At 50.1% G+C, this 22,685-nt stretch overlaps 2 protein-coding genes across 9 annotated transcripts; one reads left to right on the top strand and one right to left on the bottom strand.

The window, feature by feature from the left end:
- Positions 1 to 300: 300 nt before the first annotated feature.
- PNCK (pregnancy up-regulated nonubiquitous CaM kinase) lies at positions 301 to 4,935 on the top strand. 8 transcript variants are annotated; one of them, XM_034949950.3, is made up of 12 exons: positions 301 to 734; positions 1,583 to 1,652; positions 1,972 to 2,103; positions 2,469 to 2,543; positions 2,651 to 2,789; positions 2,997 to 3,120; positions 3,309 to 3,384; positions 3,479 to 3,591; positions 3,673 to 3,751; positions 3,838 to 3,925; positions 4,075 to 4,219; positions 4,539 to 4,935. In XM_034949950.3, the coding sequence occupies exons 1-11, from the start codon at positions 488 to 490 to the stop codon at positions 4,210 to 4,212; spliced, it is 1,281 nt and encodes a 426-aa protein (XP_034805841.1). In that variant the 5' UTR covers positions 301 to 487; the 3' UTR covers positions 4,213 to 4,219; positions 4,539 to 4,935. The 8 variants fall into 8 exon arrangements, with proteins under 8 accessions (XP_034805841.1, XP_034805843.1, XP_034805844.1 ...); XM_034949952.3 differs by lacking the exon at positions 301 to 734 and adding an exon at positions 799 to 883; XM_034949953.3 differs by lacking the exon at positions 301 to 734 and adding an exon at positions 936 to 1,123.
- Positions 4,936 to 11,916: 6,981 nt separating this feature from the next.
- On the bottom strand, positions 11,917 to 13,925 carry LOC117977623 (large ribosomal subunit protein eL20-like). Its single transcript, XM_034949916.3, has one exon. It carries the CDS (start codon positions 12,493 to 12,495, stop codon positions 11,965 to 11,967), a length of 531 nt encoding a protein of 176 aa, XP_034805807.1. The 5' UTR covers positions 12,496 to 13,925; the 3' UTR covers positions 11,917 to 11,964.
- Positions 13,926 to 22,685: the final 8,760 nt, after the last annotated feature.

Genomic DNA, 22,685 nt, shown 5'->3' with positions numbered 1-22,685 from the left:
ACGCTTTGGTGAGGAAGACCAGGCGAAGAAGGTGATTTTTGCGGTTGGACGTTCTAAAGACAGGGCAGGGTTATGCGGAGAGAATTGGCAGGGGCAGGGCGGGGGAGGCCGGTTTGAGGAGGGGACATTTGAGCCGAGATCTGATGGAACGAGGAGCCAAGCCAGGCAGATATCTGATCGAAGAACATTCCAGGCAGGGGAGCAAAGGCTAGGGCCGTCAGGAGGCCAGTGTGGCCGGGGAAGAGGTGGAGGAGGAGGGGCCAGGGCAGTCGTTAGGCCGCCCCCTAAGGACTCATGCTTTGACTTGGATTGACATAGAGAGCTGCAGGAGGGTGACATGATCTCAATAAAAGGAATGCTCTGGCTGCTGGGTAGAGAAGAAAGCGAGGGTGAGGGATTAATGGTGGAGCCAGAGGGAGCCCAGTGAGTGCCGGGAGCCCAGGGTGGCAGAGCTGTGGTGCAGGGTTGCAGGGTCCTGGAGCTAGGCATGGAGGCTGCTTTCGGGCAAGTGGCCTGGTCAGCCTGTCCTCGGAGAGGCGGTGAAGGCAGAGACTGGAAGGCAGAGAGCCTTGCCGACCTGTGGCCGAAGAGCTCTCCGGGAGACAGCCACCGGTGGTGCAAAGGCCCTGGGGCCGGCCCAGCCGGGCCGCAGCTCCGGGAGGCGGCGCGAGCGAGCAGTGGGCTGGGCGGTGGCGGCCCGCACCCGAGCCGGATCCCGGCGATTGCCTTACAAGGTGCCCTGCGGCGCCGCGGCCGCGCTGGGCCACTGCGTGCTTGGGCGGCTGGCGGGGGCGTGCGCGGAGGGGGCGGGGCCGGCGGGGCGCGGGCGGGGGGCTTGGCGCTGCGGCCACTGCGCGGAACGACGCTGCGGCACCCGCTCCAGGTCTGCACCTGCTCCGGGGCGCGGGGACGCGCGGGGCGGGGGCGCACCGGATCCGGCCCGCGGCCGCCGCAGCCTTGCGCGTCCGCAGCACACCTGTCACGCCTGGCGCGCCCCCTGCCCGCACGCGCTCGGTCCACGCAGCTCGGGACGCGGGCGGCCCAGGCTGCCAGGTCCCCCTGCTCCGCGGCGCCGAGGGCTGGGCTGCGTCTGCGGCCGCGTGGGTGGCCGCGGTCTTGGCAGGTGGCTGCGCGCGGGGGTCGCAGGTGCATCCCGGGCGGCTTGGTGGCTTGGGCAGCGGGTGCCTGTGGGCGCTGTGCCATGGGTGGCGGGTCTAGGCGGGGGTGGGGGCTTGGGCGCTGTAGATGTGTGGATGGGGGAGGGACGGCGTGGGTGAGAATGGAGCCTTCTGGAAAGCGGCCGGATGTGTGGAGGCAGAGAGGCAGCATCCAGGCGCTGGTCGCCTTCGGGGTGCGGGGGAGGGTGCGTGGGATAGCAGCTGTAGGCCTGGGATGTGGAGGCGTGTATGCGGTGGCCTCGCTGGGAGGCGTCCGTCTGGGGGTGTGGACCTGGACGGGGGAGGGGAGGGTCGAGCGCAGCGGCAATGGCTGAGGCCTGCCTGGCAGGGGGTGGAGGAGGAAGCTGCCCTTGCCCCCGGCGGGGCGGGGAGAGACCCCCATCACCTCTCCCCTGCCCCTGCAGACATGCTGCTGCTGAAGAAACACACGGAGGACATCAGCAGCGTCTACGAGATCCGCGAGAGGCTCGGCTCGTGAGTGTGCGCGCGCGTGTGTGATCGTGTGTGTGTATGTGTGTGTGTGTGTACCTGTGTGAGATGGCATGTGTGTGTGACTACTCGAGTGGGTGTGAGATGATGTGTGTGTGTGTGTGTGTGTGTGAATATGTAGGGGTGTGTGAATGTGAGTGAGTCTGTGAGATGGCATGTGTGAGTGGTGGTGGGGGGTGGCACAGGGCCAGGTAGGGCCTCCCCATCTCCTTCACAGGGGGCCCTCCCCGCTCCACTCTCTCTCCCTCCTGCCTCTCCTCTCTTCCCACTTCCTTCCCACCTCCCACCGCCCCGTCTGCGGCAGGGGTGCCTTCTCCGAGGTGGTGCTGGCCCAGGAGCGGGGCTCTGCACACCTCGTGGCCCTCAAGTGCATCCCCAAGAAGGCCCTCCGGGGCAAGGAGGCCCTGGTGGAGAACGAGATCGCAGTGCTCCGTAGGTGCGCACCTCGCAGGGCCCTGGGACGGGGCATAGGTCGATGGGGGGGTGCAAGCAGTCCTTGGCTCTAGTCTAGGCCTGGCCACCAACCTTTGGGAGGCCTGGGGCAGTGCTCTCTCTGGGCCTGCACATCCCTGTGGCAAAGGGAGTGAGTTGATATTGATCTGTGCTTTTCAAATGGGCTTTAGAAGGAAGGCCGGGGCTCAGGCTGGAGCTCTGCCTTCCTGGACCGGGCAGGGGTGGCATGTGGTAGGGAATGGGGAGCAGAGGTGGGAGGAAGAGAAGAGGGAGGAGGCTTTCCCCAGGGCCTCAGGACAGAGCACCCCTTGACTCTGTTGGCCCACAGGCGCTTCCTTGCCATTGCAGGATCAGTCACCCCAACATCGTCGCTCTGGAGGATGTCCACGAGAGCCCTTCCCACCTCTACCTGGCCATGGAACTGTGAGGAGGGCCTGGGCAGGCTGTGGGAGCCGGGTAGGGACTGAGCAGTGAGTGGGGCTGAAGGCCAGGCTGAGTGCCTGGGTCAGCCAAACCCCTGGCACCCCCAGGGTGACGGGTGGCGAGCTGTTTGACCGCATCATGGAGCGCGGCTCCTACACAGAGAAGGATGCCAGCCATCTGGTGGGTCAGGTCCTTGGCGCCGTCTCCTACCTGCACAGCCTGGGGATCGTGCACCGGGACCTCAAGGTGCCTGGCTGGGGCCTCTGCACCCCACCCTCCCACCTGCCCACCTGGCCCTGCCTTTGTTTTCCCGGGAGCACGGCTGGGGCCTTTCTTGATCTCCCGCTCCACCAAGGCTCTGGGGAACCTGAGAGTGCCTAGTCCCCATCCTGTCCCAGCACCGGCACCGCGTCAGGACTGACTGGCCCTTTTCCCGGTGTCCGTGTGTCACAGCCCGAAAACCTCCTGTATGCCACGCCCTTTGAGGACTCGAAGATCATGGTCTCTGACTTTGGACTCTCCAAAATCCAGGCTGGCAACATGCTAGGCACCGCCTGTGGGACCCCTGGATATGTGGGTGAGGGACGACACCCTGAGGCTTGCTGGGAGTGGGGTGGCCTGGGGGACCCTAGACAGCCGGGAAGGCTGTTGTGCCCGTTGCCTTTGTGTGGGCCATTCCTGGGCTTGAGTAGGCCGAGCCAGTGACACTGAGCGGCATGGCTGCGTGTGTGCCTGTGCGTGCGTCTGTCTGTCTCTGGCCCCCAGCCCCAGAGCTCTTGGAGCAGAAACCCTACGGGAAGGCCGTAGATGTGTGGGCCCTGGGCGTCATCTCCTACATCCTGTGAGTGACTGCTGGGAAGGCTTGTCTCCTGCCTGCCTGCCCCTGCTGGGTTGGGGAGGGTGGGACAGCTGGATGATTCATCTGTGGGTGCCAGGCTGTGTGGGTACCCCCCCTTCTACGACGAGAGCGACCCTGAGCTCTTCAGCCAGATCCTGAGGGCCAGCTATGAGTTTGACTCTCCTTTCTGGGATGACATCTCAGAATCAGGTGAGCTTGAGGCTGGCCCGTGCTTGGAGGTGATGCAAGGGGGTGGGGACCTGACAGGCTGACCCAGCCTCCCTGTTCCAGCCAAAGACTTCATCCGGCACCTTCTGGAGCGAGACCCCCAGAAGAGGTTCACCTGCCAACAGGCCTTGCAGCACCTTTGGTGAGTGGGAGCCCTGCTGAGCTGCCCCAGGGCCAGGGGGACTGCACTTGCAGAGAGGCCCCCCCCGACCTTCAGCCTTTCCCCAGGATCTCTGGGGACACAGCCTTCGACAGGGACATCTTAGGCTCTGTCAGTGAGCAGATCCGGAAGAACTTTGCTCGGACACACTGGAAGGTCAGTGTGGAGAGAGACCCAGTGTGGTCGCCCGCCGCACCCCAGCTGTAGCCTGATCGCCGTGGCTGCCCAGTGGCCACTGCAGTCCTCACAGTCTTGGGGCTGGGGCCTGGGCCCAGGCCTGGCCTGATCTCCCTCTCTTCTGGCAGCGAGCCTTCAATGCCACCTCGTTCCTGCGCCACATCCGGAAGCTGGGGCAGATCCCAGAGGGCGAGGGGGCCTCTGAGCAGGGCATGGCCCGCCACAGCCACTCAGGCCTCCATGCTGGCCAGCCCCCCAAGTGGTGATGCCCAGGTGTGTTTGGGTGGACCCTGCACCCCCAGGAGCTGGCTCCTTGGAGAGCTTAGAGGGTGGTGGCGCTCCATGTGGCCAAGAGCTAAGTGGGGTGGCCCCCACAGGCCAGAGGACTGAAGGCAGAGAGCAGAGGGAGGAGCCAGGGCCCCGGGAGAGGTGGAAGGACAGGGAGGGCCAGTGGGTGCTTGACATTGGGCAAGGGAGTGCAGGGGGAGAGGGCCTCTAAGAAGTCCGGGATTTGACCGAGGCGGGGGGTGGGGGCACAGGGCTGGCAGGTCGGCTCCTGACTACCCCCTTTCCCTCTGCTTCTCCCTCTCAGGCAGATGCCGAGGCCAAGTGGACTGACCCCCAGATTTCCTTCCCTTGGATGCTTTCGGTCCCCTCCCCCAACCCCTCCCCCTGGGGCTGGCCTCTGCTGGATTTTGAGATTTGAGGGTGTGGCGCATGGCGCTGGGGTTGGAATGGGGCACCCCCAAGTCTGTCCCCAGGCTCTGCCCTGCCTGGGGGCAGTGGCTCCCCTCCCCTGTTGCCTCTCCCGCCCCTGCCCCCCCGCCCCGCCAAAAGCCGAGGGGGTGCTGGCAGGCGGGGCTCGGGGGCTGTCTTTCCTGCACGGCTGTTGTGTGCTTCGCTGAGTGTGGGTGGTCCTGCTTGTGTCATGGTCATGGCCTTCCAGCCCCCTCCAGTTTTCCCCAAACCAATAAAGAAAGATACAGCAATGGGCCAGTGGTGACCTGGGGGTGCGGCGAGTGTGGAGGGGACCTGGTCACTTGTGGGAAGGAAACCAATGAGACCCTGCCACACGGCTTCACCCACTGCCACCTGAACCTCTGCTTCCCCAGACAAGTTTCCAACTGTCCAAAAACTTCCTGTCCCCTCCCCCCAAAGCACCAACAAGTGGCAGCGTGGCCGGGCAGCTCTGCCACCCCAGAGGTGTAACTGCCCAGCCTTGGGGTCCTGGGACAAAGTGGAGGCAGCGCACGCCTGCTGGGCTGCCAGCAGGGGGCGCAGTCAGGAGGCTGAGTGCTGGCTCCAGACCCCCAGGGATGTGCTCCAGTGCCCCTGCCATGCAGGGCCGGGCCTGGGGTGCCTCAGCCAGGTGCCTGGGACTGGGAAGGGCTCACAGGTGCATGGAGGGTGACCAGAGCCCAGGACTGTCACCTTCCATCCCTCCCTCCCTTCCCTTTCTTGATGGCCAGAGGCCATCTTGTCGAGCAGAAGAGTAGGGGACCCCAGGGTCAGGGGGTGAGAGGAGCTCCTTGTCCAGGAGAGGGCGACACGGGGCCCTCTTCCCCTCTGCTGTGCGGGGGCTTTGGAACCCTCAGGCTCCAGGCTGGGGTAGACCTGGGCTGGCAGCTGGGGCTCTGGGAGCAGTGGCAGCTTGGCGGCGGCTTCTGAAGTGAAGAGCCGTGGCCTGTCCTCTGGTCTGAGTGGCCCCAGCCCCACCAACCTCCATTTTGGAGGGGCCAGGGCTCCAGAGCCCTGCCTTGCTGGGTCCCAAAGCTCTGCTGGCCCCTCTAGGCCTTTCTCTTGGGCCCATCAGGGGAAGACCCCTAGAGCCACTTCTTGTCCCCAGCGAGAGTTCCAGGCAAGCTGGCCACCCCTCCCTCCCCTCTGAGACCCTTGCTCCCTGCCAGCCCTCAGAGTGTAAGCCTGATGACCCATGGCTTGACTGGCGAGAATGGTAGAGAAGATCAGTCTCCTTGTTGAACTTTGGGCCCCAAAGGGAGGCGGTGAGGCTCAAACCAAGGCTGGCCTGGGTCTTGTGGGTGAAGGCTGGAGTGGGGTTCAGGGTTGGAGCCAGGGGACCTGGCTTCCACCAGGGAGAGCAGGCTGGAGGTGGGTGGGCAGCCTCCTCCTCCATCCCCACAGCCACTCCCAGGCCATCCTTCGCCCCAGGCTTTGGGCCCCACAGGGGACCTCAGTCAGCCAGTACCACGGCTTCCTCGCCTCCAAGACCTGTCCCACCTGCCCTCACCCCTACGTGGGGCCTTGTTGCCTGTGGGCACCCCTGCTGTGGGCCCCCCTTCCCATCTTCTCCGTTGTTCACACTGGACTCCCACGATACCTACTTGCTGTTGTTTTGGTCAGATGTTGACTGAGCCTCTACTCTGTGCCAGGTGCTGGGCACTGACCTGGGCCTATCAGAAGAGGCGCCTGCCCTCCAGGAGGACGCCCTCTATTGGAGGGGAGGTTTTACGGGGATGATAAAAATGATCTTTGTGGGTCTGGGAGCAATGAGCAGGAGTGCCAGAGCCAGCCTTACAGAAGAAACCGGCACTCGCTCAGAACAGCCAGCTCTTCCAGTCCAGGCACGTGGCCAGATCGCTTCGGCTTGGAGCTTAAGCCAGCTCTGGGCTGCCTTGACACAGGGTGCAATATGGCCTCCCGTCAGCAGGGGGAGCCACGGCCCCATCTTTAGACGTCCATTAGCTTCCTTCAGCACCTGGGCAGCCTCTCAAATCCATTCCTCTCCGCGACTGCCCCTACCCCACACCCTGCAAATCCTGCCTTGGGGAAGTCCAACCTTGGGGGAGAGGTCCTGCCCATCTGTGATAGGGGCGAGAGGGGGAACCCCCAGGTCAAGCAGAGGCGGCACCCCTCCTTCATCCCTCCGAGACCGCATATGAGGAAGGCAGTTTGGGTCACCTAGGCAGTGGGATGGCAGCCTGGGAGAGAGAAAGGACTGGTTTAGCCAAAGGCAAAAGGTGGTGTGTGTGTGTGAAGTGATGGCAAGGGAGCTGTGCTGGACACTGTGAGGGCTTCTCAGGCTCAGGGCTGGTGCTGAGGCTGGCAGCAAGAGGAACGGGCCAGACCAAGCCTGGCAGGGGAAGGAGCTGGAGCTGTAGTCTAGGAGCAGTGGGGAGCCATCGAAGGGGTTTGTAGCCAGAGAGCATCCTTGCCCAGTGTGGGTTAGGTGCTGAGCCGGGGCTGACTGCTAGGAATTGGGGTGTCTGGAACCAGACCAGAATTGAGGGTCAGGGGAACCCTGGTGGGCATCACAAAAGGAAGCTGTCTCTGCTGTTCTGGGCCACACAGGGTGGGTCACATGCTCTATCTTGAAGCAAACCTGTGGGTAGCGGAGTTTCAAGGGAAGCTCAACCTGTGGGTCCACCCTAGGGACAGGGAGACACGGAGGTGGTCCTAGGAGCTCTTTGGGAGTCATGTGGACAGGTCTTGGTGATGGGTTGCAGGTGGGGAATGAAGCGGGGGGATCCAGGTAGATCATGTTTCTGGCAGCAGAACATTCATCAAGAAGAGTTCAACGGGCATTACTTTGGGGGAGGAGTAATGAGATTGATTCTCGATGTGGTGAGTTCGAGGTGCCTTCACGGGCATGAAAGTAGACTTACTTTTCACCCTTCTCTTTGCAAATATGTATCTAGCATTGTATCTGGTATTTCTGGAAGGCTTATTCCTTTTAATAAAAAGAACACTGATCCCTCGAGCCCAGGAGTTCGAGACTAGCCTGGGTAAGATGGTGAGAACCCATCTTTACAAAAAAAAAAAAAAAAAGAATGCTAGTAACGACTCTTTATTGAAGAGCTTTCCATGTATTAACTTGAACCTCACCTGTGAGATAGCTGCTATCATGATCATCATCCCCACTTCACATATGGAGAAACTGAGGCATACAGAGGCTAAGTGAGCCAAAGCCATACAGCTTGTGGCACAGTGAGGATTTGAACCCACACTCTGCCACTGCATCCTCTTGCTTGCATCCATGCAAGCGAGGTCTTGCTTGGGACATGATTGTGTGGGGAATTGAAGAAAACAAGGCGGCATTCTTTCCCCACTTCTCTTCGTGAATGCAAACTCTGTGTGTCTGAAGGAAAGAGAACCCTGGGCTGGGGGAACCCACGCTGGATTTGAGTTTGGGTCTTGCAGATGGTTTGTGTTGCCATTTTTTTTTTTTTTACGAGATGGGGTCTCACTGTGTTGCCCAGGCTGGAGTGCAGTGGCTATTCACTTCACAAGTGTGATCCTACTACTGATCAGCACACGAGTTTTGACCTACTCCGTTTCCGACCTGGGCTGTTTCACCCCTCCGTAGGCAACCTAGTGGTCCTCTGCTCCCAGAATATTGATGCTGAACTTAGTACGGACACCTGATGGACATAGCACACTACAGCCCAGAACTCCTGGGCTCAAGTGATCCCCAACCTCCCGAGTAGCTAGGACTACAGGTGTGAGCCACCATGCCACCTGGTTTGTGTTGCCTTTAAGCTCCTCTGTGCCTCAATTTTATGTCCTGTTAAGTGGGAACCAGGGAGGTCTTTGCACAGTGGTGGAAATGGGGCATGGGAGCTGGGCCCTACAAAGATCCCTTTGGAGTTCGGTGTGAGCGATGGCCTGGAAGTGGGGCAGGGCAGGGCTGGTGGCTGGGAGACAAGGCTGAACCATGTGGAGAACAAGGCAAGAGATGTGGGACTACTGGAAAGATGGAGCTTGGTCATCGACTCAATGGGGGTGGTGGGGGGGTTGTGAGGGACTTGAGGATGCTGCCAGGGAACCCGGGAGAGCAACAGGTCTGTTGAAGAGACGAAGTGACCAAGTCGGGCCCCCTGGCCAGGCGGTGGCTGAGTTGGCACTATAAGCCACATGTTTCTTCCTGCCAGGCACTGTCTGGGCATGTGGCAACCATGTTCTCCACCCCACCCTAGCTTCATCCACGGATCCCTATCACTAGCCCCAACACCAGGTGGGCAAGATAAGAAGTATGGAATGTTTCAGAAATAACAAAGAATCCCTTCTGGTTGAGGGAGGTTGTGAGAGGAGGTGGGTAGAGATCAGCCTGGAAAGTGAACTTTCTCAAGAGGGCACTGGGAGCCACGGACGTTTTAAACAGAACAAGTGACAGGATCTGATTTTTGCTTTAAGATAATTTTTTAATATTTTTCAACCCTATTATCTGCCCCCTTTTGAGAAATAGAAAAAGCCCATGCTTACTATCATGCTGGTCTTTAAAAAACAAAAGCTCATGCCCATCTCTCCAGAGCTCCTCCCTCACACCCCATGGAGATTTCCACAGTTTCCCTCACCCCAGGGAACCAAGTCTTTCCTCACATGATGTCCTGAGTAGAGGCTCAACTGCTTTTTGCCAGTTTCTCCTTGTAGTTCTTTCAATTATTGCTTTATGTATTTATAAGTTATGTTATTCAGTGTATTTGAGTTTAGAATTGGTATGTATTTTAGGTAAGTTGAATATTTGATCAAAATACAGTGATATATGTTAATACTAGCAATGATTTTCCCTTATAGTCTACTTGGTCTGATATTAACATAGCAACTATAACTTTTTTTGGTTAACATTTAACTGGTATAGTTTTTTCAATCCTTTTCCGTTCAAATTAAAAATTTGTTTTTATTGAGATACAATTCACATACCATAAATTCACCCTGTAAAATGTACAATTCAGCAGTGTTTAGTATATTTACAGTGTTTTGCAGCCATCACCACCATCTAATTCCAGAACATTTTGATCACCCCAAAAGGAAACCTTGTACGCATTTGCAGTAGCTCCCCATTTACACACCGCACCCCCCCCACCAGTGCTTGGCAACCACTAATTGACTTTCTATCTTTGTGGATTTGCTTATTTCAATATTTCAAATAAATGGAATCATACCATACATGGGCTTTTGTGTCTGGCTTACTCTTACTATGATGTTTTCAGGGTTCATCCATATTGTAGCATGGATCAGTACTCCATTCCTTTTTACAGCTGAAGAATATTTTATTGTATGGATAGACCACATTTTATTAACTATCGATGGACATTTGGGTTGTTTCCACTTTTAGCTGTTGTGAATAATGCTGCTATGAACAACTGTGTGCAAGTTTTTGTGTGGATGTGGATTTTCAATTGTCTTGAGTATATACCTAGGAGTAGAATTGCTGGGCCATATGATAACTCCATGTTTAACTTTTGAAGGAAATGCCAAGCTGTTTTCCAAAGCAACGGCACCATTTTACATTCCCACCAGCAATGCGTGAAGTTCAAATTTCTCTCCATCCTTGTCAACACTTGTTATTGTGTGTGATTTTTAAAATAGCCATTCTAGTGTGTGTGAAATGCTATCTCATTGTGGTTTTGATTTGTATTGCTCTAATGACCAATGATATTGAGCATCTTTTCATGTATTTATTATTTATATATCTTATTTGGAAAAATGTTCATTCAAAACATCTGTTCTTTTTTTAATTGGATAATTCATCTTTTAATTCTTGAGCTGTAAGGGTTCTTTATGTATTCTGGATATTAGATCCTTATCAGATATATGATTTGTAAATATTTTCTCCCATTCTGTGGATTATCTTTTCACTCTTTGATAGTGTCTTTTGATGCACATGGGTTTTTTTTTTTTTTTTTTTTTTGAGATGGAGTTTCACTGTTGTCACCCAGGCTGGAGGGCAGTGGCATGATCTTGGCTCACTGCAACCTCTGCCTCCCGGGTTCAAATGATTCTCCTGTCTCAGTCTCCCAAGTAGCTGGGATTGTAGGTGTCTGCCACCATGCCTGGCTAATTTTTTTTGTATTTTTAGTAGAGACGGGGTTTCACCACGTAGGCCAGGCTGGTCTCGAACTTCTGACCTCAGGAGATCTGCCCATCTCAGCCTCCCAAAGTGCTGGGATTACAGGCGTGAGCCCCCGCGCCCAGCCAGAGAGTGTTGCTATGTTAAAACGATGTTGTTTTCCAATCCATGAACACAGAATATCATTCCACTTATTTTGCTCTTTAATTTTTTTAATGATGTTTTACAGTTTTCAGTGTATACATTTCGCACTTCTTTTGTTAAATTTATTTGTAAATTTTATTCTTTTTATGCTCTTGTACACAGAATTGTTTTCACAATTTCATTTTTGAATTGTTTGTTAAAAGTGTATAGAAGTAACCATTGATTTTCTTTGTATATTGATCTTGTATTCTGCGGCCTTGCTAAACTTTTTATTAGCTCTCTCTCTCTCTCTTTTGGGGGGGACTGGGGTCTTGCTCTGTCACCCAGGCTAGAGGCTGGAGTGCAGTGGTGCAATCATAGCTCACTGCAGCCTTGAACTCCTGGGCTCAAGCAAATCCTCCCCTCTCAGCCTCCAGAGTAGCTGGGACTACAGGAGCAGGCCACCATGCTCGGTTCTAATTTACTTTACTTTATTTTATTTATTTTATTTTATTTTATTTTATTTTATTTTATTTTATTTTATTTTTAGAGATGGAGTCTCACTATGCTGCACACGTGGGTGTTGAACTCCTGGGCTCAAGTAATCCTCCTGCCTCAGCCTCCCAAAGCACTGGGATTATAGGCATAAGCCACCATGCCTGGCCCTTTTTATTAGTTCTAGTAGGTTTTATTTGTGTGAATTCTTTGTGATTTTCTACACACAGCACGTGTCATCTGCAAGTAAAGAAAATTTTTACTTATTCCTTTCCAATTGGGATGCTTATAATTTCCTTGTTCCCTTCCTTTTCTCTTTTTTTCTTTTTGTTTCTCCAGCTTATTGCACTACCAAGAACCTCCAATACTACATTAAATACAAGTGGTAAAAGAATCCTTTCCTAGTTCCTAATCTTAGAGGGAAAACGTTTAGTCTTTCATCCTCAAGTATGATGTTAGCTGTGGATTTTTCATAGATGCCCTTTATCGTGAGTTAACTTCCATTCTGTTCCTAGTTTGTAGAAAGGTTTTTTTTTTGGGGGGGGGGCGTTCCTGAGTTTATTTGGGGCACACCCGGGCGAGGGCCCTGCCCTTAGAAGAAGGTATCGGGCCTCTTGGTGGTGAAGCGTGGTTTGTGCTGACGGCGCAGGACCCTGTGGGGCAGCGGGAACTTGATCTTGGAGTCGTGGAACTGCTTGACGGTCGGCCGGCGGCACTTGCTGGCTGCGATCTCCTCCACCTTCCTGATCTGGATGGAGTGGGCCCGGGCGCGGTGCCGGGCGCCCATGTCTCGATAGCACTGGGTGACAGCGCCCGCGGTGGTCAGGTCCCGGTATTCCCGGTATATGTTGTGGGTGCCGCGCCGGGAGTCATAGCGCAGCCAGATGCGGAAGTTCTTCACCCGCAGGGGGCGCTTCTCAAACACCTGCCCACAGTAGACAATCTCCCCTGAAGACTTCTTCATCTTCTTTAACTGAGATACGAAGTACCAGAAGTGGGACTTAGCGACGACATGATTAGGAGCAAAGATTCGCATGCGGTAGAGGGGCGGTGTGTGGCATTTGGGGGCGGGCAGGCAGCGACCCACCACCTTGTACTCTAGTCGTGTGCCCGGGGCCTTCATGGCGTCCTTTGCGCTCGCCGCCACCCGCAAAAGGACTGTTTTAAATCATGAATGGATGTTAGATTCTGTCGAATCTTTTTATGCACCTATTGAGAGGATCATACGGTTTTTGTCCTTTTCTGTTCATGTGGTGGATGACACTGAGTTTCAGATGTCAAATCAAGCTTGGGTTCTTGGTATAAATCCCACTTGATGATGGTGCCCAATCCTTAGGTGCTGCTAGATTTAGTTTTTAAATATTGTGTTACAAATGTTTGCATCCAGGAGTTCATGAAGGATATTGATATGTAGCTTTTTTCCTTGTGATATACTTGGTGTAAGGGTAATACTGGGCTGATAGAATGAGATGGAAAGTGTTCTTACTCCTCTATTTTCTGAAAGAGTCTGTGAAGGATTGGCATTAATCATTCTTTAGTTATTTGATAGAATTCACCAGTGAAGCCATCTGGGCTTGGATTTTTTTTTGTGGGAATATTTTCAAGTACTAATTCAATTTATTTGCTTGGTATAGGTCTATTCAGATTTTTAATTTATTTTAAAGTCAGTTTTGGTCATGTGTCTTTCTAGGAATTTCTCCATTTCATCTGAGTTGTCCAGTGTTTTTGGCATAAAGTGGTCAGAGCATTCTCTTATAATCCTTTAAATTTCTATAGGTCAGTAGTAATGCCCCCCTTTTCTCTTCTTGATCTTGGTAATTTGATTCTCTTTTCTTTTTGGTCACTCTACCCAAGATCAATTTTGCTGATTTTTCAAAGAGCTGACTTTTCTTTTCATTGATTTTTCTCTATTGTTTTCCTGTTTTCAATTCCATTAGTTTCTATGCTAATCTTTATTTCCTTCCTTCTGCTTGCTTTGGGTTTAGCATGCTCTTCTTTTTCTAATTTGTCAAGGTAGAGACGTAGGTTATTAATTTGAGATCTTTCTTTTTTTGCTGGTGTAGGCCTTTAAAGCTGTAAGTTTCCTTCTAAGTACTGCTTTAGCTGCATTCCATAAATTTTGATATGTTTTGTTTTCATTTTCATTCTCATTTCATTCTTTCTAATTTCCTTTGTTTTTTATTTGACTTGCCAGTTATTTAGAAGAGTGTTGTATAATTTCCAAGTATTTTGGACTTCCTAGGTTTCTATCTTTTTAGATTTATAATTTAATTCTGTTGCAGTCAGAGAAATGTTTTATATTATTTAAATTATTTAAATTCCTTTAAATATATTGAGACTTGTTTTATGGTCTATCCTGGAGAATGTTTCATGTGCACTTGAAAAAAATGTGTATTTGGCAATTGTTGAATGGTGTGTTCTATAGGTATCAGTTAGGTCAAATTTGTTGATAGTGTTGTTCAGATTTTATATATCCTCGCTGATCTTCTGTCTAATTCCATCAACTATTGAAAATAGAGGATTGAAATGTCTATCTGTTATATTTGAATTTTCTTTTGTATTTTTAGTAGAGACAGGGTTTCCCCATGTCAGCCAGGCTGGTCTTGAACTCCTGACCTCAAGTGATCTGCCCGCCTCGGCCTCGCAAAGTGCTGGGATTACAGGCGTGAGCCACCGTGCTGGCCAATTTTCCTCTGTTGATTTTTAATTACATTGAAGCAGAAATTTAGACATAAACATGCTTCATTCACTCCAAGTTTGAGTTATTTTCTTAGGGTTTTCTCTAGCTATTACATTATGAGTCTTAACTAATCACAATCCACCTCAGATGAATACTCACTTAATTTTGGTGAAATATGGAGACTTTGCCTCAGTATGGCTACATTCTTTCCCACTTTTTTTGTGCTAGTAATGCCATGTTTATTACATCTATATAGGTTATAAGCCCTGAAATACAGTGTAATACCTATTTTTTAATGCAATCTTATGTTTTTAAAAGAGAAGAAATGAATAAAAATATGTTGAGAGGCTTTTATATTAGCTCACTTATTAACCATTTTTTCTGCTCTCCATTTCTTACTTTGAATTCCAGTTACTAACTGGTGTCATTTCCTTTCAGCTGAAGGACTTCCTTGAGTATTTCTTGTAAGGAGGCATGCTAGCAATGAACTATGTTAGCCTTTGTTTATCTGGGAATGTCTTTTTTTAAACCTTCAATTTTTTTTTTTTTTTTTTTTTTGAGATGGAGTCTCTCTCTGTCACCCAGGCTGGAGTGCAGTGATGTGATCTCGGCTCACTGCAACCTCTGCCTCCCAGGTTCAAGCGATTCTCGTGCCTCAGCCTCCCAAGTAGCTGGGATTACAGGTGCATGCCACCATGTCTGGCTAATTATTGTATTTTTAGTAGAGACGGGGTTTCACCATGTTGGTCAGGTTGGTCTCGAACTCCTGACCTCAGGTGATCCGCCTGCCTTGGCCTCCCAAAGTGTTGAGATTACAGGCGTGAGCCACCGCACCCAGCTATGCACCCAGCTTCAATTTTTAAAGCATAGTTTTGCTAGATATAAAATTTGGGGGCTGGGTGCAGTGGTTCACACCTGTAATCTGAGCACTTTGGGAGGCTGAGGCAGGCAGATCATTTGAGCCCAGGAGGTTGAGGCTGCGATGAGCTGAGATCACACCACTGCACTCCAGCCTGGGTGACAGACTGAGACTCTGTCTCAAAACAAATTTTTTTTGGTTGATAGTATTTTTTTTCTTTCAATGCTTTCAGTTTGTTGTTCCACTCCCTTGTGGCCTCCATTGTTTCTGATGAGAAGTCAGATGTTAATTTTATTGCGGTTCCCTTCTATATGGGTCATTTATTTCTTCTGCTATAATACTTTCAAAATTGTCTGTCTTTGGCTTTCGATAATTTACCATGAAATGTCCATGAGTGGCTCTCTTTGTGTTTATCTTACTTGGGGTTATTCGAACTTCTTGGATCTGATGAATGCTTTTCACCAAATGCTGGTGTTTAGCCATTATTTATTTAAATATTTATTCTGCCCCTTTCTCTTTCTCCTCTTCCTCAGAGCCTCCAATTACGCATATCAAAATATGTGTTCAGTTTTAAGTCTGTTCTGGTTTTACTTCTTCTTAGGAGACACTGATGACTTGCAGGCTCCTTACATGCTGGACCAGAAACTGAAATTCCTCTCTGTCACCCAGGCTGGAGTGCACTGGTGTGATCACGGCTAACTGCAACCTCCACCTCCTGAGCTCAAGCAATCCTCCTGCTGCAGCCTTCCGAGTAGCTGGGACTATAGGTGTGCACCACCACGCCTGGCTAATTTTTTGTATTTTTTGTAGAGATGGGGTTTTGCCATACTTCCCAGAGTGGTCTTGAAGTCCTGGGCTCAAGCAATCCATATGGGCCACATTTTTATGTCTCTTCTATCTGAGTCAGAAAGCCGGGATGTAGAGCTCTCCTAGTCTGTCTCCTTTCTCTCAGGGACCACAGTCCTTCACTGATTGCTGTCCCCCATCTGAAAACAATGGATTTTCATATATTTTGCCCAATTTCTAGCTGTTTGTGGTGAGACAGTAATTCTGGACCCTCTTATTCCCTCATGGCCGTATTGATATTGAGAGACTTTATGTTTTGTTAAGACAAATATACATGTTAAATTTTTTAGAGTAACTAGAATATAAATAGGATGTACTACTTCCAAACTAGTAGAAGAAAATAGCAAATAATGAAGGAAAATTCAGCTAATCACAAAAAGGTCAAGTAAGGGAAATAAAGAAATGGAAATGGGGCAGGCGCGGTGGCTCACGCCTGTAATCCCAGCACTTTGGGAGGCCGAGGTGGGCGGATCACGAGGTCAGGCGATGGAGACCATCCTGGCTAACACGGTGAAACCCCATCTCTACTAAAAAATACAAAAAATTAGTCACACGTGGTGGCGGGCACCTGTAGTCCCAGCTAATTGGGAGGCTGAAGCAGGAGAATGGCATGAACCCTGGAGGCAGAGCTTGCAGTGAGCCGAGATCGTGCCACTGCACTCCAGCCTGGGCCACAGAGCGAGACTCCGTCTCAAAAAAAAAAAAAAAAAAAGAAACCAAAACGTTGGAATAAGCAGAAAGTATAACATAATATGTTAAAAATAGATCCAAAAAGCATTAAGCAAAATAAATAGATTAAATTATCCAGTTAGGATTTTAAAAAAATCCAGCTATAAGCTGTTTATAAGAGATACATCTAAAGAATAGGGCCAAAAAAGGCTGAAAGGGCAGGACTGGCTGGGCACAGTAGTGGCTCATGCCTGAAATCCCAGCACTTGGGGAGGCCAAGGCGGGAAGATCACTTGAGCCCAGGAGTTTGAGACCAGTTTAGGCAACATAGTGAGACCCCCGTCTCGACAAAAAAATAAAAAAATTAGTTGGGTGTGGTGGTGCGAACCTGTGGTCCCAACTACTTGGGAGGCTGAGGCAGGAGGATCACTTGAACCGGGAGGTTGAGGCTGCAGTGAGCTGTGATTTTGCCACTGTACTCCAGCCTGGGTGACTGAGTGAGACTCTGTCTGAAAAAAAAAAAAAAGAGAAGAAAGGAAAAAGAAAGGGCAGAACCTCCAGCTATGGCCAAACGTGGATAACAGCAAACAACCTCCCCGAAAAAGTAACTATAAAGCTGGACCAAATTGACAAAAACAAGCTTTTTGATCTGGAAGTCAACGGAAGATGACTCATAATCCAAGTGGCTGGATTTTGAGTAAGAACAGCGGGAGTCTGTGGCATTCTGGCCCAGGGCTGCTCCCATCCCTCCTGGCTTGCTGGACATGGAGGCTATGCCAAGGCGGGGAAGGCCATGAAGACCAGCAGCTTCTCCCCATAGGCTTGAAGGGCGCTCGCTCATTTGGATTGGTGGGCAACACCTGTGCCCAGTGGTGTCATCGGTGGAAGTGACTTCTTGGAGGTGGGCGGGCTGGGAAGGGCAAACAGATCAGCTCTACTCAACTGAGGCTATGGATGTGCTTGCGGCAGTATATTTCTAGCTGACCAGAGACTGGAGGGGTCCCATGCTACTTACGCTCTCCTGGACTGCCCTGGGACTATGCACGTGTATATAAGAGATGTAAGAGGGCCCAGTGGAAAGGAAAGCCCAGAAGACCTTAAAGCAGCCTGAACATTGAATAAGCTCCCCTACCCACACCCAGACCCAAGGACACAAGCCTTACTGGCTTGAGATGTTTGAGCACAGCTTCTGTCCAGTCATTGGCTGACCACCAAGCTAGGCAGATACAGGGTAGCTCCTAGGAAACCAGGCTTAAAATTTTTAACTAGAATATATATTTTTTAAATGGAAAAAATCTTCCCTGCCAGCCCACCTCCAAGAAGTCACTTCCACCGATCATGCCGCTGGGCACAGGTGTTGCCCACCAATCATCCAAATGAGCGAGCGCCTTTCAAGCCCATGGGGTGAAGCTGCTGGTCTTCATGGCCTTCCCCGCCTTGGCATAGCTTCCATGCCCAGCAAGCCAGGAGGGATGGGAGCAGCCCTGGGCCAGAATGCCACAGACTCCCGCTGTTCTTACTCAAAATCCAGCCACTTGGATTATGAGACATTTTCCGTTGACTTCCAGATCAAAAAGCTTGTTTTTGTCAATTTTGTCCAGCTTTATATAAAGTTACTTTTTTGGGGAGGTTATTTGCTGATATCTGCATTTGGCCATAGGTGGAGGTCCTGCCCTTTTTTTTTTTTTTCCAGACAGGGTCTCACTCAGTCACCCAGGCTGGAGTGCAGTGGCACAATCACGGCTCACTGCAGCCTCAACCTCCTGGTTCAAGTGATCCTCCTGCCTCAGCTTCCCACGTAGCTGAGACCGTAGGTGCGCACCACCATGCCTGACTAATTTTTTGATAGTTTCAGGGCTTTTTTTCTTTTCTTTTTTTTTTTTTTGAGACGGAGTCTCGCTCTGTCACCCAGGATGGAGTGCAGTGGCTGGATCTCGGCTCACTGCAACCTCCGCCTCCTGGGTTCAAGCGATTCTCCTGCCTCAGCCTCCTGAGTAGCTGGTATCACAGGCGCCCGCACCACCATGCCCAGCTAATTTTTGTGTTTTTAGTAGAGACCAGGTTTCACCATGTTGGTCAGGCTGGTGTCGAACTCCTAACATCAGGTGATCTGCCCGCCTCGGCCTCCCAAAGTGCTGGGATTACAGGCGTGAGTCGCCGTGCCTGGGCCTTCTTTTTTTAAAAAAAAAAATTAAAAAAAATTGTTTTTGTAGAGACGGGGTCTCACTATGTTGCCCAAACTGGTCTCAAACTCCTGGGCTCAAGTGATCTTCTCGCCTTGACCTCCCCAAGTGCTGGGATTGCAGGTATGAGCCACCACTGTGCCCAGCCAGTCCTGCCCTTTCAACCTTTTCTGGTTCTACCCTTTAGATGCATCTCTGGTAAACAGCTTATAGCTGGATTTTTAAAAATCCAGTCTAACCGGAGAATTTAATCTATTTATTTTGCTTAATGCTTTTTGGATCTATTTCTTTTTTTCTTTCTTTCTTTCTTTTTTTTTTTTTTTGAGACAGAGTCTCACTCTGTTGCCCAGGCTGGAGTGCAGTGGCTCGATCTTGGCTCACTGCAAGCTCCGCCTCCCAGGTTCATGCCATTCTCCTGCCTCAGCCTCCCAAGTAGCTGGGACTACAGGTGCCCGCCACCACGCCCGGCTAATTTTTGTATTTTTAGTAGAAACAGGGTTTCACCGTGTTAGCCAGGATGGTCTCGATTGCCTGACCTCGTGATCCGCCCGCCTCGGCCTCCCAAAGTGCTGGGATTACAGGTGTGAGCCACCGTGCCTGGCCGTCTTTTGGATCTATTTCTAACATATTATACTTTCTACTTATTCCAATGTTTCTGTTTCTTTATTTCCCTTACTTGACCTTTTTTTGATTAGTTGATATTTTCCTTCATTATTTGCTATTTTCCTCTACTAGTTTGGAAGTAGTATATCCTATTTATATTCTAGTTATGCTAAAAAATTTAATATGCATATTTGTCTTAACAAAATGTAAAGTCACTCAATATCAATATGACCATGAGGGAATAAGAGGGTCCAGAATTACTGTCTCACCATAAACAGCTAGAAACTGGGCAAAATATATGAAAATCCATTGTTTTCAGATGGGGGACAGCAGTCAGTGAAGGACTGTGGTCCCTGAGAGAAAGGAGACAGACTAAGAGAGCTCTACATCCCGGCTTTCTGACTCAGGTAGAAGAAGCATAAAAATGTGAGCCATCATGAGAAGAAAAATCGGTCAATAGAAACAGACCCAGGGGAGTTTCTGTTGCTGGTCCAGTGTGTAAGGAGGCCAGAAGTCATCAGTCTGTCCTAAGAACGAGTAAAAGTGGAACACATTTAAAATCAACAACTCCTCTTAGATTTATCAGAGAATTGAAGTCACTGGGCAAAATGCTGCCCCCAAAATTGGGGAGACAGACAGGCGGGCACAGAGAATCACAACTTAGCAGAGCAGGAGGCCAGGCACAGGAACCAGTGCTGGCGTAGGGACACCCGAACTGCAATTGCTGAATTGCTGGGGGCTCAGTGCGGACAAGTCTGAGAGTTAAAACTCTGGGATGGGGCAGTCTTTTGGGGCTCCCATACTTTTGTAAGTTTTACCTTTAGGAGCTCAACCAGGTTCTCACAGTGAGAAAAATCTCATCGTGCTTCTGGCAGGGGGAGGGGAAAGTGGTCATTTTGAAATACGCCCAGGGCGTTCTGTTCTTAACTAGGCCTGCCCTCAAGAGTAACCCTTACCAGGCCCAACCTATTAGGGTTTTGGCGGAGCCTAACTGACCTGAGGGAAGCGAAATACCCAACTCAGTCTTTTGTAGCCATCCTGGCCCACCTAAGCGGGGCACAATCTGAGAAGCATTGGTGAAATTCACAGTCCAGGGGCACAGGCACGCCCAAAGACAGAAACCTAATCACAGGACTGAATGCTTTTCCTCCCTCCACATTCTGCTGTATCACTACGGCCTATTCGCAGCAGGTCCTTTTACCCAGTATGTGTCCAGCTTTTGACAAAAAAAACAAAAAGTAAAAAAAAGACAAGTCATACTAAAGGCCAAAAAACACAGTTCAAAAAGATAGAGCCAGTACCAGAAGCAGACTCAGCTATGACAGGGGTGTTGGAATGATCAGACCAGAAGTTTAAAATAACTATGATTAAAATGCTAAGGGCTCTAATGGAAATATGAGACAATATGCAAAAACATGGCCACAGTTAGCCGCAAGGGAGGATGGGAAATAAAGTTTTTAGCTGTGAAGCCATACACGCTATTAACCTTTGGGCATTTTATTTCTAAAAAGGAGAAGCAGAGAATGGATACTGGAGGACACTCAGCAGTCTCTTCCACGGTGTCTTTCATCAGTTTTGGAAATTTCTCAGGCATTGTTTATTAAAATATTTTATATTCCCTATTCTCCTTTTTTTCTTCTAGAAATCCAACTAAATATATGTGTGACCTGTCTATCTTATTGTCTGTCTGTGCTGCATTCTGGGTAGTTTCCTTAAATCCATCTTCCAGTTCACTATTTCTTTCTTCAGCTATGTTTAATATGCTGTTTAAACTTTAAATGTCCAATTTCAATTGTCATATTTTTCATTTCTAGGAGCTCTTTTTGGTTTTCTTTCAAGCATATCTAGTCATTTTATATTCTCTTGCTTTTTTATTACAGTTTCAATATTTCCTTTTATTTCTTTAAGCATATTAATTATACTTATAGTCTTTGTCATATAATTTCAAAGGCTGCTATCTTTGCAGGACTGATACTTGAATTCACATGTTAAATGTTTCTATAACTCATGGTGGCTTGTTTCCTTGTACATTTTAGGATTTTAAAAAATTACGTATTTTGGAATTTTCTATAGCGGTGCTTTGAGGCCTGTGTTTAAAGGACATCCCTCCCTCCACAGAGGATTTGTGCTTGCTTCTGCTGGTCACTCTGGAGCAATATGACCTCTGAACCACTTCATTTAAAACTTAAATAGGCCAGGTGCGGTGGCTCATGCCTGTAATCTCAGCACTTTGGGAGGCTGAGGCACTGCACCTGGCCTATTTAAGTTCTATATTGAGACCTTGTTTCTAAAATAAGAAACTTTAAAAATGTATTTTATTTATGTTTTAAACTGCTATTTTTATTGGGCTGTCACAATCTCAGTAAACCCTGTAGGTAAGATAGTCGAATGCAGCTTCAAGACAAATCCAGGAGCCTTCTCCAGCAGCCAGATCACTGTTTCTTGTTTTGTTTTGTTTTGTTTGTTTGTTTTGAGACAGGGCCTCACTCTCACTCTCTCATCACTCTGTCACTCTGTCATGCAGGCTGGAGTGCAGTGGTGCAATCCCAGCTTACTGCAACCTCCGCCTCCTGGGTTCAAGTGATTCTTGTGCCTCAACCTCCCAAGTAGCTGGGATTACAGGCACGTGCCACCATGCCCAGCTCAGTTTTTTTTTTTTTGTTTTTTTTGTATTTTTAGTACAGACAGGGTTTCCCCATGTTGGCCGGGCTGGTCTTGAACTCCTGACCTCAGGTGAGCCTCCCAAAGTACTGGGATTACAGGTGTAAGCCACCGTGCCTGGCTGAATCACTATTTCTAAGTCCCTCTGAGAGAGATTCTGGAGTGTCCACTACTCTATGCCTAGACCACTCTAAAAGAACAGTTCAGCTTGTGGCTATAAGCTCTCAGGGGAGGGGGAACATTTTCCTTTTATTCCACTTCCCCCCAGATCCAAGGTCAAGATCAGCACACACCCTCTTCTTTATTTGGGATATATCTTCCTAGGTCACCTGTTCTAGTAGAGTTCTGTGGCTGCTGTAATAAATTACCACAGAGTTAGTGGCTTACAGCAACACAGATTTCACATCTTCCATTTCAGTAGATCAGCCATTCAAAATAGATTTCACTGGACAGAAATCAAGGTGTTGGTGGGGCTGCGTTCCAGTGGAGGGTCCTGGCTCCTGGGCTAACCCCAGAGTGGCTTACTCCGCTGGCCCAGAGGATTCACCTCATTTCTCAGTTCATCACCTTGCTCTTCCTTTCCTACCAGCTCAGCCATTCACGCATATGCCTTTAGATTGTGGGTTCTGGGCCACATTGCTCCAAAGCCTCCACAGCTTTCACTGGCTGCACTCGCTCCCTGCCACCCTCCAGCTGCCCTTCCCCTCTACTACATGTCCATGGTGGAGAGTCACAGCTTTATAGACCCCGCCAGTTATGGTGTGGAGAAGCCATTTGCAGTGTCCCAAGATGAGGAGAGGTGCAGTTCACCT

Source organism: Pan paniscus, chromosome X, assembly GCF_029289425.2.
Source record: "Pan paniscus chromosome X, NHGRI_mPanPan1-v2.0_pri, whole genome shotgun sequence".
Taxonomy (NCBI): Eukaryota; Metazoa; Chordata; class Mammalia; order Primates; family Hominidae; genus Pan; species Pan paniscus.
Note: the sequence above shows the minus strand (reverse complement) of the source record. Positions and strands in the feature narration are given on the sequence as shown.